General features: G+C 32.8%; 2 protein-coding genes across 4 annotated transcripts; one reads left to right on the top strand and one right to left on the bottom strand.

Moving 5' to 3' along the window:
• Positions 1-1,825: 1,825 nt before the first annotated feature.
• LOC144558766 (Transmembrane proteins 14C) lies at positions 1,826-5,342 on the top strand. 3 transcript variants are annotated; one of them, XM_078307634.1, is made up of 5 exons: positions 1,865-2,250; positions 2,336-2,400; positions 3,236-3,323; positions 3,396-3,511; positions 5,324-5,342. In XM_078307634.1, exons 1-4 carry the CDS (start codon positions 2,007-2,009, stop codon positions 3,503-3,505), a joined length of 507 nt encoding a protein of 168 aa, XP_078163760.1. In that variant the 5' UTR covers positions 1,865-2,006; the 3' UTR covers positions 3,506-3,511; positions 5,324-5,342. The 3 variants fall into 3 exon arrangements, with proteins under 3 accessions (XP_078163758.1, XP_078163760.1, XP_078163759.1); XM_078307633.1 differs by lacking the exon at positions 5,324-5,342 and adding an exon at positions 3,946-4,187; XM_078307632.1 differs by lacking the exon at positions 5,324-5,342 and having other exon boundaries at positions 1,826-2,250; positions 3,396-3,674.
• A 2,176-nt stretch (positions 5,343-7,518) lies between these two features.
• On the bottom strand, positions 7,519-8,314 carry LOC144558412 (uncharacterized). The gene has a single exon (XM_078307262.1). The coding sequence runs from the start codon at positions 8,293-8,295 to the stop codon at positions 7,648-7,650; it is 648 nt and encodes a 215-aa protein (XP_078163388.1). The 5' UTR covers positions 8,296-8,314; the 3' UTR covers positions 7,519-7,647.
• Between the last annotated feature and the right edge of the window lie 7,758 nt (positions 8,315-16,072).

Genomic DNA, 16,072 nt, shown 5'->3' with positions numbered 1-16,072 from the left:
CATTATAATTTAGCATTCTTATTTCTATCCTCTTTTAATTATTTAACATTTTATTTAATTGTTTTATAAACTAAACTGGCCAATATATCCTTTGTTTTAAAATGAAGACTTGTGTTTTTTCCTAAAAGATTTAATCTGCCATGATATCAAGACGGTTCTCTCTAAATAGACTCCAGCTTGAATCTGGCTGACGTTCTGTACTATCTGCCCTCTCTTTCTCGTAACTTCCGTAGTTCCAACATTCTCCTTTATGAATTCAGAAATTAGGATAGATATGGCAGAATCATCTCATTCGAGAGGAAAGAAATTAATTAAAATCATTTAATACCAATTGGATAGAGATTGGCGGAATCATCTTATCCAATTATTGAATTGAGATTGTAACATTTGTATGACTATTAGGCACATAAGCTAAGCTTCTAGATAAGCACTTAAGAAAGAATCTCCAGGTTGTCAGGATGCTGAACCAGCACGTCAATCAGAATTGTTCAAAAAATTGAAACAAAAATTGAATAAAAGAATCTTCTCTGTTCCCTTTATTCCCTGTGGGCTATGGCACACCTATAATTGCAACCTCCCTTTCTCGGACATAAGATGGATTCAATTTTGATGCATCATGAATGTTGATCAGATTTAAATATTGTATTGTGCAAAACAAGAGCTAGACCAACATTCTACCTGGAGAGGAGACTGACAAGAAATCATAGAAAGCCTATATCTTTGCATTTAGTTTGTTCTTATATACAAGCTAGTGTTGATTTTTTTTAGATTGGTTGTTTGTGTAATCAAGAATGAAAAAAAAAAAAATATTTCTGTTAGATTTGTTCCCCATGGACCTGGTGCTGGCAGGGACGAAAAAGATTTTTCTTTTGGGGTTTTTGTGCTGATGAGTTTTTTTTTTTTTTTTTTTGAAAATCTTCGCAGAAGCTACGAAGTCGTGAGGGGGAATCGAACTCTCGACTTTTGAATACAACAACTCTAAGACTTTTTCTTATTTCGCAAATTGCCGTATTGGCATTTAAATACCTTTTCTTGCCTATTGAATGATATAATTGTACCATCTCTATCCTAATTTCAGAATTTGAGAGAGGGGATTTGGGACTACGGAATCTTTGAGTGAGAAAGAAGGCAGATAGGTGCGAAACTTAGAAAGATTCACAGCCTATTTAGAAATTCTAAAGAGATTTTTTTTTTTTATCGTGCCAGATTAAAACGAAGGAAAAAACAGAAGCCTTCATTTTAAAACAAAGGATATATTGGTCATTTAGTTTATAAAACAATTAAATAAAATGTTAAATAATTAAGAGGGGATAAAGAATGTTTAATTTTGATGAGATTATTGGATATTATGATGGTTTTATGAGAATATTGGCTATTTTAAAATTTTATATGAGCACACCGAAAATTTTCCCTAAAAAAAAGGCCTATTAAAGATAAAAACACAGCTCAGATTAGGAAGTGAGTAATAATGTAACGGTTCAAAATATTTTGGCACTTGATCGGTGACTGACAATATTGTGTAATTATAGTAAATTTGTGATATACAACAAATGTGAAATACAAAACCATATCGATAATTTTATTTTTATTATTTTATTAAGTGTGACAGTTGTCTATATGCCTTTCCTCAGCACGACTTGCACTTCGATTGGGCTGAAGTAGCTGATTGGGTCGGATTCACGCAGCGCAAAATGAGATGTCTGATGGGCCCCAATTTGTCTTCATCGGGCCGGGTCGGGTAAGTAAGAATCCACATATCACCAAGCACTTCTTCTCTCACGGAGTCACGGCTAAATACATTGACAGAGCTTTTATGGATTAACGCAGCGCACGACTTATAGAGAGGAAACAAACTAAAATATGACTGGTGTCGTGGTGCGCTGCGAAAAAAAAAAATAACTCTGTTGATATCTTTACCCTGACACTCACCGTCTTCAATTCTCCAACCTCTCTCTGGCTTACTGCTTTCGCTCTTAGCAAAATCCACCTCGCGCAAGTCGGCAGCAATGTTAACCTCTCTCTCACTCCATTCTTCCATCCTCCCCTGCTTCCCTTTCTACTCAGTCTCCAGCCAATGCTTAGGTAGTCACCGTCTCTCCACAGGCCACCTCAGTCTCACTACGAGAATAGACAAGACCGTACGAACTCGAGCACAGAGACACCGATGCCACGCAAATTTGCTTGCGGACTTCGCTCCCACCGCCTCCGCCGCCTATGGAACACTCCTCCTTGGAGGCGGCCTATTTGCCTGTTCGTATTTTTAATTTGATTTTCTTATTCTGTTCATTGCTTTTGTATCATCAGTTTCACCTAATGTATCTTTTATTTTTCTCAGATTTGAGATCGGGGAGTAAAGGCTCCATTTTCGGAGGACTTTCTGGTGGTGCTCTTATGGCTGCTGTAAGTACAACAAACTGTGACTTCTGTGATTGAAATTAGGAGAACCCAAACTCGTACGCTTGAATGTATTAATTGGATTTGGACCTCATTATTTGTCCCTTGAGGTAGGTGAATGCTTTAGGTGGATGCAATTAGATGGATTTTGTAATTCGAGGTTTTAGGTAAAAAGTTTTGAGGTCTTACTCTGTCTGAAATATTACAATTTTTCCCCTGAACACTTTGAATAGTGTTATCATTGCAATGCAAGATGCTGGTAACTAAATTGGGTGGTAAACAATATATTGGACCTCAAGCTATATGCTCTCTTATTTTGGGTTTGTAGCTATGTAATTTACTTTCCTACATTTGTTTCACTTAGCACTGAGTTTCAAATTATACATGGGAGACTAAAGAGTGATATTACTGAAGACTCTACATCAAACATCACCTAGCTGATTGACTTGTTGAATTTATATTTTCATGCAATTACGAATCATGGATCTTAATAACTTCGGCTAACTAACTCATAGCTTGTGTGTTGTAATATTAATATATAATAGTAGTACTAATGGATAGATGTAATGTACAGAATGCTTTTTTTCTGGTTATTAATACAAATGTCAATGAGCTATTTGCTCACTGATCTATACTCCTAGCTTGTGTTTATTTAATATTGCTTAAGATAGAATATTTTATTGGTTTACTTGAAGACATTATCTAATCCAATCGGCTGAAACAAAGGGTATTATATTTTTATGCAATTATAAATCATCGATCTTAATCTGATTTACTGAACTTCTAGCTTATGTTTATTTTTTTCTGCTTGAGATGAAATCTTTTGTTGCTTTAATTGAAGGCATATTATCTAATCCAATCAGCGGAAACAAAGGGAGCTGGTGATGCCATTGGATTCGGCTCTGCTTTCCTCTTTGCTTGTGTTTTTGGTATGTGGTTGTCTAAAGTATTCCATCTACTGTCATCTGAAACTAGATTATAGAAGTTATTCTTTTGTGTAGGTATTCGGTTGTATAATACAAAAAAATTGGTACCATCTGGACTTCTCTTGGCACTCTCTATTGGTGCTTTGACGGTGTTCTTCTCTGCTTATATGCAAGATAAGATCTGATAGATGGTAAGTGGTGTAGATTTTAGTTGTAATAATTTTGGATGCTTATTAGTTTAGGTGAGATTGTCCTTTTGAGTTGTTTAAATTGTAGACCAGATTTCCATATTTTCAAGAGGCACGCTAAATAAATGTATTTTACTTCCTTTTTGAAAAATGTTTGCGCTTCTTTTTTCTCTACTTGATGAACATTCGCCATAAAGAAAATATGTCTATTAACACATAAAAACACACAAACTAATTGTAAAGCATTAATTGTAGCTGTGACTATCTTATGAAATGTATGGTTAGAAAGAAATAGAGTTATTTTTAATAATAATACTACTCCTATTTCTGCTAAATCATTAGGGTTTAAGATAATCTCTTTAGCTACTTTTTGGTGTAAGTCTAGATCTAATAATTCATACTTGAAATTAAGTCTAATGCTTCTATGTGATGTTAAGGACTTTTCATATCAGATACTGGAGAAGGAAGAGGAGTCCACCCAAGCTCTTGGAGCCGGTAACCCCCCAGATCATATGTCTGGAGACGAGATGTCGGATGAGGATTTATTGGATTACTAGTCTCCTAGGACATGATTGTTTTTTGAGACTTTTTACTTAGCTTAGTATTCATTTTGTTTTCAATTTAGCTTTTGCTGCGGTACTATCTCTACTACTTGTATGCTTTTATATTTGTTGATGGTGACTTGATGTAAGACTTTTCATATTTGATTTTGATACCTATTTTAGATACCATATCAGATATGCTTGATTTCTATGAAATCGGTGGTAATACCACTATTTTTCAAAAATTGTAGATGTAACTATAAAGCATCTCACAGAAGATCCATTCTGTACAATCAAAATACAAGAATTTAATTTATAGTCTACAAAAGAAAATCAAGTATTCTAATACAGTTCCAAGAGCAATTTTTTTGTCTAATATATTAGCTAAGAATCCATATTTTTTGCACAAAAAATAAAAGAAAAACAGTTAGTGTTGGCTTTGCTGACGTGAATTCTGCTGAGCTTCTTATCGTGTTTCTTTGCTTATCAGAACCTGCATAAGATTCGAGTTAATTATTTGTTTTCAACTTTTTTTGACTGAAATCATTTAGATTGCAAATTTGCAAGTGCCACATGGATATTAGAATGACCAATGTTTTAAAATGTGATTTTTATGTGGTATGCAGAAGACCACCGCATATGCAGATTTTTATGCGAACTTATATATGCAGATTTTAAATAAAAATTTATATGTATATAAACAAGTATGTAGTAACATGTGATATCTTACATAGTTTCTATTCAGATTGCAACCGAATAAGAAGATGTGGCCGCATAGACCGAATTTTAATACATTGAGAATGACAATAAATTCATTAAGTGTACAAATTTGTAATGAAAAGGCAAAAAATTCAGCTGGACATTAAAATGAGCAATGCAAGAAAATTCTTGCTCTCCTATAGGAAAAAAAAAATATGGTTTCTGGCTGAATTGGCTAGGTTTTCTTGTTACTCTACTAGTATGGTTCATCAAAGGGTGGAACCAATAAATAAGTGTTTTGTAATTTTATTTTATAAGAGAGACTAATAATATATTTTTTTGTAGAATATAAAATTCTTAAAAGACAAAACTAAAAAGTTTCAATTTATTATAAGCACCCCTTTCCCTCTATCTACTTCAGCCCCTATTCATCATTCTAAAAACTTGAAACTATTCTTATGGAGACCATGACACTAGCTAGGTTGATGAATCCACTACTGAACAATTTGATTTATTGACTCTAGCATTGTTTTTTTCTCTTTTGGACAAGAATGGGCAATCACTGCATGTGCAGCTGCTTGAGATTTGAGACTTACGTTTGCACAAGCCGGCGTCCACTTTTTCCCCACACCTTTTGGGAAGCTGGAGGGCCTGGTTTGCATTGGCACCAGCCTGTTTTGTCACAGTAGTGCCACTGAGTAAGCTACAGAGGCATCCCGGGTCCGAATTAATCAGTGACCTCAGTGGGGTGCAACAACTGCTTGACGGGATATGCGATGAATTTATGTACTGCAAACACGGTACTAACTGGTTCAAACAAGCTGTATCCTGCTGGCCTTTTGAAACTGAAACCAGCACATACAAACAACTAAAAATGATAAACTTTCTAAGTACTTTCTCCATGATACCACTTTTTTGATGTGCTATTTGACTAGGATGTTATATTTATACCACTTTGCTTAGTCGATTTTCTTAGTTTGATGACATAATCTAAGGTTAGGGTTGGTGATCAGAAAAGAGTGGGGTTTGGCTGTCCCATGGATAGATTGAAAAAATATTCAGGGATTGTTGAATCATTGTTGTAGTATATCACCTAATTGGAGTCCGCATCGTCTGCATTAACTCAAAAGAGCATCTTTTGAGTTAATACATATCGGTCGTCCGATTGTAAACGGAGCCCATCCGGCTCCCACCTAAAACATAGGGGTGTCTTTAACATTAGTGTGGATCTAATTCGCACAAATCTTGAAGCTGATCGAATGATCCATATGCATTAACTCAAAAGATTTATTTTTGAGTTAATGCAGATACGAATACACCTAATTGGGGATGATTTCAAGCTGCTTATATTATTCAGATCAGCAAGGTGTTTATTTAAATTATCTGAAAGTTTTTTTGTTCCTAACAGCATGACCAAAATTTGTAGCTGGTTTATTATTTACTTGCCATACCATTGCTATATTAAATTATTACTTGCCATACCAGTGCAGTGCTATATTAAATTACAGGTGCATTGGATTAGAGGGGAAGCTGTTCTCACTCTACAGTTAATTGGGAAAAATGCCAGGAATCACTGGCCTCAGGGGTGGGCCCGATTTTATGGGTGAGTGGGTCTAATTTTTTTTTTTTTTTTATCTGAAATATGGGCACTGTTTAGACACAGCCACATTTCTAAAATCTGAAAAGAGAACAAAAGTGGTCCTTAACCTACTATCTCCTGGTCTGATCCACAAGTTGCAAAACTAATTTTGGTTTCTGTTGTACCATATACTCAATACCTTACCATCATATCTTATTCAAGAAAAGTGAACTAATGCATTTTTCTTTTCTTCATCTTAATGCAAACAAGCAAGCTCTACTCTATGATCAGAAGAATGCAATATAGAGTCCAAATTTATTACAAGTGAGAACGTTTAGGCGTGAAATGAAATTTGTAAATTAATTTTCAAAGTGAAAAAAAGAAAGAGGATGGTATTTAATTTTATTTCTCTAGAAGCAAGCTCCATCCTAGAAGAGGTTTTTTGTTGGTTCCTTTCAAGCTGGTAACTGCCAGTAGGCAGCAACCAATCACTACTGTTGCTATCCTTCTCCATCCTTGTCCAGAATCTCTACGATCGGTAGGAAGAAGCCACATATTTCCTTTTGCGTCTCACTATCATACATGCTTTGCGGGAGAAAACTTAGAGATGTTAAAGAGTCGCGCCGTGACTAGATACATCATGGCACGACACGATTCCGTCACAACACGTGAGTTAGTCACATGTTATGACTCGCATATTTTGTGTCATGATCATCTTATGAAAAATTGGCACAACACAGAAACTAGTCACAGTACGACACGTGATCAGAATCGTTATGTAATGGTGAATTTTGAATAAACTAATTTAAATCACGAAAAAAATAGTTAAATCTGAGAAACATTGCCAATTATGTTTGAAAATGACACCGTACATAAAAATCTAAATTAATCACAACGAAGTGACTATCAGCACATGTATTTACATCCCTATCCTACGCTTCACTTCTACCACAGTATAATTGTACTAAACTACAGCTGAAATAGTTTTCTAATTTTTTGTTGATTGGTACCAATATTTGATACTTAATTACTGGTAATTAAATACCTGTTTCAAGGGCTGAAAATAAAAGGATAAGTCTTGTTGTTTCTTATTGTCTATATTAGATCCTTATTTTTTTAAAATAAAAATCTTTGTTTCTAAAAGAAATTGTCAAAAATAAAAAAAGAACTAACAAAAAAGGGACATAATATTTTGCAGAAACGAACTAGATTTAAGAGAAAAATTAATACATGAATTTGAGCAATTGATCCATGTTGTTGCAATTGACTTCATCAGAGAAATCTCTCATTTACATACATCAACAAAAATGAAAACACTGTTAGTGCACTTGCCTAGAGTTCCGGAGCGGGCGGCCCCCTTGCCGGCTCGGTAGCAATTTTCGTGTCTCCTCAACTTCAGAAAAAACCTCCTCCCATAACTCCGTAAACGCCCGAACAATGACATCGTGATTTTCTATCGAATTCAATAGAAGAAACTTTTGCAAAAGCTCCTCCATCTCATCTTTGCCCTCGATCTCATTCTCGACAATCATCTGCAGCATCGACTTCTTAAAATCATCAAGCGGGTCATCTGATTCCTTGACTATTACAATACTCTTCTCAAGTCTACCCGTTCCGGGTCTCTCCTTGCTCTTATCAGTAGAAGAGAACAAAGGGGGAGTAGGAGGGGAGGTATATATATTTTTCCTTCCCCAATCCTTTACACTTTGCTCTAGTTCATTGAGTTCATGTAAAAGACCGGCGAAACTTGGCGTGCTAGCCAAGCTGTCCCGTCTCTCTGTCTCGTCAACAGCTCTTTCCCAAGAGGATGTCGATATATTATTATTGTTTTTGCGAAATGCTGACTTGTTTATCATCTCGGTTGCGGGGACGCATACCGAGACTGACTTCATATCCTTGCAACCGCAGCCAAGGGGAAAGAGGGAATGAGATTTGCGTCCCTTCTTCCCATTACCATGCTCGCTCATTCTATTATCTAGGTTTTGCAATGGAGGCTGTAAGTATTATATATATTGAAATGGAAGAGAATATCTGATGAGGTAATGAAAGGAGGCACTAGCTAGTCTTTCTCTTTCGCGGAAATTAATGAAGTATGGTGGATCTATTCATTTTTAATCTTGTATAGTTGTATAGATGAACCTAACTTTCCGTTTTGCCTAGACGGATGGACCCGCTCATTCGTGCGGATGCTATGGATATAAATGGAATATAAAAAAATGCAACATTTTCATCTTCACCACATTGTATTGAGAAAATTATGTGGGAGGTAGAGCAACACTATTCTTTATGTTGGTAGCATCATTCTAGAGTTCTTAAGTTTGAAATAAACTAATTAATGACATGCATAAGAGAACTTGTCTTTAATCTAGTAGCAAAGGCAAATAGTTCACATGTGAAAGGTCATGAGTTCGAAATTCACAAAATAAAAAAATATTCTATATTATACATAGGAGTTTGACAGTGTGTTAAGTGGCTTGATTTCCAATTCATGATTTTTAAAAAAAATGACATGCATCAAATACATAATAACTAGAGCAAAGTTAGGGTGTGATGTGCTCACCAAGATGATTTGGTGAGCACAACTCCAAAATCATATTAGATCAGTTTCTTATGGAGAATCAAAACCGTTGAAATCTATGTACTTCATGAGTGATGCATGTACATGCAAAATTTTGAAAGTTTGGAATTGATTTGCTCCAAGGTCAAGCGGTCAAAGATATGAGAAAAAATGAATATGTATATAAAACAACTTATAAAAATGTTCATTTCTTTGACCGCTTGATCTTATATCAAATGAATTCGTAACTTTCATTTTTTTCATTTACATACATCACTCATGAAATACATAGATTTCAATGGTTTGAATTTGTCGTTTGAAGCTGATTCAATATATGTTTGGAGTTGTGCTTACTAAATCCTCTTGGTGAGCACAGCACACCCTAGCTTTGCTGTAATAACTATACATGTTTGCACGAAAACTTTCATACAATTTATAATTTTTTGCATCAAAATCTGTACCAAAATATCAAAATTCGTGCTAACGAGAGAAAAGGCGATAATTAGCAGACCCTTTAAGATAGGACCAGGAGTGCAAACGGATCGAATATGGATCGGATAGTGATGAAACTATATCCGTATCTGCTTTAATTTTTCAGATACGGATATGGATAGGATATTAGACGGATACGGACCGAATATCGGATATCAGATATCTGTAAATATATACATCAATATTTTCATAATATATATTAAACAATATGGCATATATCTACTATTTGGATACGGATAATTAAAATTCAAAATCATATCCGTATCCACACGGATATTCGGATATCGGATATCCATATTTAATTTTCGGATACATATCGAAATATGATCGAATATTATCCGATCTGTTTGCACCTTTAAGATGGATACAAAATCACTGTTTTTTACTATAAAATACATGAGTTTCTACCTATTTAAAATAATAGTAAAAGAATTTTAAAAATTATAAAATTTCATCCCTAAGCATTAGAATATCATGTTGGACAGTTCGAATCAATAGTTTGAACTTTAAAAACAAATATATAAAATATGATGAGATATAAAAGACACGATGTATTCGCTCTTTTATATAAATTTGTTATGAGGCGTATCGCAAATATATCGCCTTTTGTTTTTATCTTAATCCCATTTCTGTAGATTTACATCTTTGGGGGCCCATATAGCAACTTTTTGTATTTGTTTTTGTTTTATTAATTTCGACCTTTTTGATTAGAAAGCAAGAGAAAGTGGCTTTTGTGGGAATCACTGAATCATTCCATCCAGCTGGTTTCAATTTCCTAGATATGCTGCTTGGATTAGTATTCAACTATTCTTTCATGCCTATAAATATAATTGCTGGTTATTATCTGGTATTAATTTGGATGGGATTGGGACCTATAGTACTGTTAGACTGAACTATCCAAGTCATCAACCTCATCTAATATTCCAAAATATGTTACCAGCTAGCTAACTACCAACTATTTGAGCTAGCTACTGTAATTGTATTCACAGAATTTCTGTAGCGTACCGGAAATTGGATTAAAAACTAAGGACGGAATTATAAATTTTGAATTGGGAGGTTGAAACGTAAAATTCAAAATCCAAAATGCATAATGTATGGTAAATGAGATTTGAACTCAAGTTTTCACAATTATAAAATAAAACCGCTAAGTTATAAGCTTACATCTAACAGTGTATGAATGAGGTTGAACAAAATAAAATCTGTAAAAAAAAAAAAACCAATTAAATTTTAATATACATAATTAAAATTTATCAAAGTATGGAGTAGCTAAAAACCCTCTGGCTTACCTGTAGATTCGCCTATGTAAAATATAGAAGCGAAGCCACAAAATAGAATATGATGAAACCAAATTTCAAAATAGGACATAATTGTATAATTATTTTAATTAAACAAAAATCATTTTATTGTTTTTCTTTTAAAAAAAATTATGATAAAAGAAGTATATTTTGAGAAAATAATTGGATCGAAAATAGGCAAATGTCCTCGTTTGAATCTGCAATTCTGCATGTTCGAAATAAAACAGCGTAACCAAAATATAGCCATAATTATGCCGATAGAAAAGATCATTCTTGTAACATTTTATATTCATACAGGTATTGAACGCCATCTTTTATATGGCATGATATACGCACTCACATGTGCAATAATATTATCCATAGTAAAAATATTAATATTATAATCCATGATTTTAACGGATAACGCCCGTTTCATTTTTCAATTCCAATCACATATTAAGTGCTACAGAGAAGCTGCGCATCAAGACATGCAAATGGCACCAAAATTAATTTCTCTAATCAAAACAATGACAGCTGGAATACTTGAGATTACAAGGATGCTGATGTCTTACCAGTTATCATACCAGTGTGGCAGTGTGTAGGTGCTGATTGCCTCCAATCGGAAGTTCTTATTGAAGGAGAGCTTTCATTGATCTGGACCCTTCATCGCTAATTTAATGACTGATCTACCACCTACCTCTTCAACATCAACATCAAGCAGATATTTCATATTTTTCTTCTTCTTTTTTTCTATCCGAAAAATACTTCATGTTCATTCTTTTCAAAGGGAATATATGTGAAGTTTATATGGAACTGAGAAATATATCGCTTGAGGAGCCATATATATCAAGAATTTATGTATTCTATTTTTTATTTATTTAAAGGATGGAGGTTTAGCTAGCCTTTTAAATTTTAATATTTATCAAGAATATATCTCTTATCCGTATATATAAATTTTGATGCATTGAAAATGATGTACTCTTTATAAGTTTAACTTTATACATGGTTTACAATCTTTAGTGTATTAAAATTTTATATAAAATTCAAACTTATCTTTATCAAGAGAAGTCAAATACCAGTATTGTTTTTTATACAGTGCCCATCAACTTTAATGAATCCAAACAAAAATATTTTGTGCAAATATTTAATACTCCTAAAAATATAAACCTGTACAAATTTAATATATACATAATTTATCATTTCCGATACATCAAAATTTAATAACTTAGAAAAAAACAGGGTATATGGACCGTAGGTAAACCAGGTAAATGAAGCATAAATGGGCTGTGGGCCTTGGTGGATGGTTTTAATTAAAGGCCGTTCTTTTGGGCTTTTAATGTCTCTCTAAAATTGACTCACTCCAGAAGGGGTGATCCCATGCGAGGGGAAGAAAAGGAAGCGGAGGGTACCGATCTGAGTGTATTTAGTTTGTGCTCAATTATTCTCTCTATCTCTACAAGACTACAACTATATTATATATCATCTGAACTCTGAAGGGGAGCGGACAGGAGGAGAGCGAAACGGATCGATGTCTTTTAGCGAACTTTTTACATCAGTATTTTTTATTTTTTATCTCTGCCTCCGCCTTCTTTTCTTTATACGCTCTGTTCTGCCATGGCAACCCTTTCAAGTCATGGAGCGCCAAATCTAAATTCTAAAAGTGTCATATGTTGTCCCAAATATTTTAATTAATTAATTTTGAAAGCAATATTAATTAATAACCCTGAATTTGGCAACAATACAAAACAAACCTTAAATTAATAGAACAGTGCCAGAAACAAATCTAAATGGTTAAATTCAAAATGCAAATGGTCCATATCAAACTTGATGTGTAAGTGTAATAGATAGGAACAAATATACAGTCAGAAAGTTACATGGCAACATTATATTGACACAAGCTAAAAATAAACAATTAATGATGCATTCGCTCTACTTGGTATAATTTTCGTTTTTGTGTTGGTTCTAGAAGCAACAAGTTAGCTCGAGATTAATTCAAAAATAATTCTATCTCCACTGAAGAAATTGGCGGGCATGCATAACTTTATTCCTAAAATATTCCTTTCCAATTAAGTTCTATTATGATACATCCATTTCGTATAATTGACAGGACCTTCCAAATGAAAATTGATAGTTCTAGTCTTCTAGATGAGTCCATTGTTTTTTATTATGTGTTAATTTTTTTGGAATTTAATTGTTTTTCTATGAATAACTAAGCAAATTTTAAATTGCACTATATTGAATTGGGTCTTGAAATTTTTTATTTATTTTATTTTGTCAATGTAGGCCTGTAGGGTGACTATCTGTCAATAACTTTTATCAAGGAAGTGGTTGATTTGCATATAAAACAATCCAACAACTAAGATATATCTTTTTTTTGTACTCAAAATATCAACAATAAAATCAATAGGTAGTAATATTTTATTGCAACAAAAAATATTATAATAAATTGACATACGAATTATTTTTATGCACAAGGGGAGATCTATTCATTATCTGCTAACATAATATGAAGATTTATATATATATATATTTTTCAAATTTTGTTATACTATCTCTAGCAACAATTTTAATTATCTAATAGAAAATAAATTGCTGATCAAGTCAAAAGCCAGAACTAAACTATATTTTATCTGTAAAAATATATTTGACTTATGTTGTATTTAGATATATTAAAGTACCAATAATATATAGTTGCTTATAAACTTTTGAATTTGTATATATGCTTAATTTTTATTTTAGATCAAGTTAAATCTTTACTAGATGAACACCTCAAATCACTTAATTTAATGATAATATTGCGCTATTATATATACTGGTTCGAGTAACTTCCCACCAAATCTAACACTTGTACCAAAATAACATTTTCAATTTGTGCATACGTAAGTGACTATAGCGGTATAGCCCTACCACAAAAGGACTTGAATTTTTGCTCGAGGACAAAAGGATAGAATATATATCAATTTTCTGAGCAGTCAAGTGTCGAGAGAGAAGAAAAAGGAAAGATGGAAGAAAATAATTGGGTTGCGTGTGTAAAACAATTTGACCCTCATAAAAGAGAGAATCCGGATGGGCTCGCCAACTTTCTCTCGGATCAATCCATTCAGACAAAAATTATTGTATATTTCCGACATTTTTATTTTTACTCCATTAAAAAAATATTTTAATAATAATAATCAAAGTTTAGTAACAATTTTAAAAATACCCCACCCGTGGAATTTTTTCACGGGCTGAATTTTTTTTTTTTTTATAAAACAGAAATTTGTTTTTATTTTTTATTTTTTGTATTGAAATATTAGAAATGTTAGATATATTTCTTTGAAAATAGATGGAATACATTATAATTTGATTTATTAGAAAGACTGTAACAAATAACCCGGATCAATATTTTTCAGGCCGGATTTTTCGCGGCTGTAAGAAAAATTAATATATTTCTTTATGTGTTATTGGAAAAAAAAATAAAAATGCTTAGATTCTGAGTTATTGATCCCGGTTCAAAAGTCACTTCTATGTAATCTAGAAAATATTGTGATCCTTCTAGGACATTTAATTTATGAAAAGTTGTATCTATTTTGAGAATTCTTTTTGAATAATAATGATTAAATAACTTAAAGTTTTTATTTTTTTTCAAAAATAGATACAATTTTTCATAAATTAAATGTCCTTGAATAGACTAGATCCACACTAATATTAAAGAGCCCTTGAATAGACTAGATCCACACTAATATTAAAGAGCCCTTGAATTATAGGTTGTAGCCAGATTGACTCTGTTTAAAATCAGATGGCCTAGATGCGTTAACTCAAACGATGCTCTTTTGAGTTAATGCAGACGATGCGGACTCCTATTCTTAGGGGACCTCATATTGATTTGGAGGCTCCTCAAAAATATAAATATATTTAATATTACAGTGTATTTTTTGAGTTTTTGAGGGGCCACTAAGTTAATTTGCAACCTTTCAAGAATGGAGACGTATATTAGCTTGGATGCCCTGGTATTTTTCGAGATCCTCCGAAACATGATTTTTTGAATATGGCATAAATAAAAATTTGGGGTCTCTAGTTAACCCAACCCCCCAAAAAAAACAAAAAAAAAAATCATGAAATTTTTGAAGTTGGAGAGTCCATATTTGTTTTGTCTAAAAGTCATTAGTGGTACAAGTGATAGCCACCCGTCAACTATTTGCTTACGCAAATTGAATCCATTTAAAGATTTATTGGACCACTAAAGTTTATTCTCATCCAAAAAAGCATACGGTAACAAAGTGAAAACGCAAAAGCAAATGACATTTTATTAACTAAATGAAAAGAAGTCAAACAAGAAGATAATGGAGATGCTTTATTTAGGAGGGGATTTAATTTATGATGATTCTAGTCCGCGAGTTATTTCCTAATTTTAAGTATCATTTAATTTAGTGGCTCTGCTCATTACAAGTGAAAGCTATGGCATTGAGAGATTCGGTTCTGAGTTCTGACAGTGGCTGGACTAGGGATTGCTTGGAGCTAGTGAATATTTGCTTAAGACAACAACCTCCAATAAATGCAGATTGGCGAGCGTTCGATGAAATTCTACAAGTATGGAGTTTGATGCAGGAGAATAAATCTTTTATTTTTGTTTATGTTCAAAGAAGTCAGAATGATATGGCTGATAAACTGACGAAATAAGGAAGGATTAATGGTTGAAATTGCGTCGGGCATACCCTTCCTTGTTAAACAGTGAAGTCTCTGCATCAAAAAGATAGAGATTGGAACTAAACTGAGTTTCTTTTGATTGAATTCTCTATTAAAGTGTAATGCGCCTACGGGCTTTGAAGAAAAAAAAAAAAAAAAAAAAACTCATAGCTTGTAGTTTGTTGGAGATTGGTTTGAACATGGGAGGACCTGAGATTATTTTAGGAGGTAAAAAAAATATTGAATTGGATTTAAATAACTAATTGAGTTTAAACTTATTAATTATTTGAGTACTCCATAAAAGATAATACTTTAACTTATATTTTTTTAATACTTTGACTGGTAATTTTTGATATTCTAACTTATAATTCTCATTAACAATCAAAATTCAAAAAAAAAAAAAATTCTAATTCTAACCTTAGATGTAATCCGAATTACAAATATTTTAAAATAGTAAATAAAAAAATGTATATATGTAGAACTTTTCTCGATAGAGTTGAAATATTATAATATGTTTTATCACTGTGTGGGTGTTCGTGGTAATAAAACTGTCGGAGTTAATCATTATTTCGGAAATGACTATTTCTGTGAATTTATACACGGTATTAATTAGTCATTATTTTATTCACAGTTAAACGCAGATTTTAGTGGTGTACAATGTATAATAGAAAGTAAATACAAATTTTCTTTAGTTTAATAATGATATTATTAAGAATCATATCTACTTTAGGATTTGGCTAATATGCTATGGGTAGC

The sequence above is a fragment of the Carex rostrata genome, chromosome 8 (assembly GCF_964058835.1).
Source record: "Carex rostrata chromosome 8, lpCarRost1.2, whole genome shotgun sequence".
Classification (NCBI taxonomy): domain Eukaryota; kingdom Viridiplantae; phylum Streptophyta; class Magnoliopsida; order Poales; family Cyperaceae; genus Carex; species Carex rostrata.
Note: the sequence above shows the minus strand (reverse complement) of the source record. Positions and strands in the feature narration are given on the sequence as shown.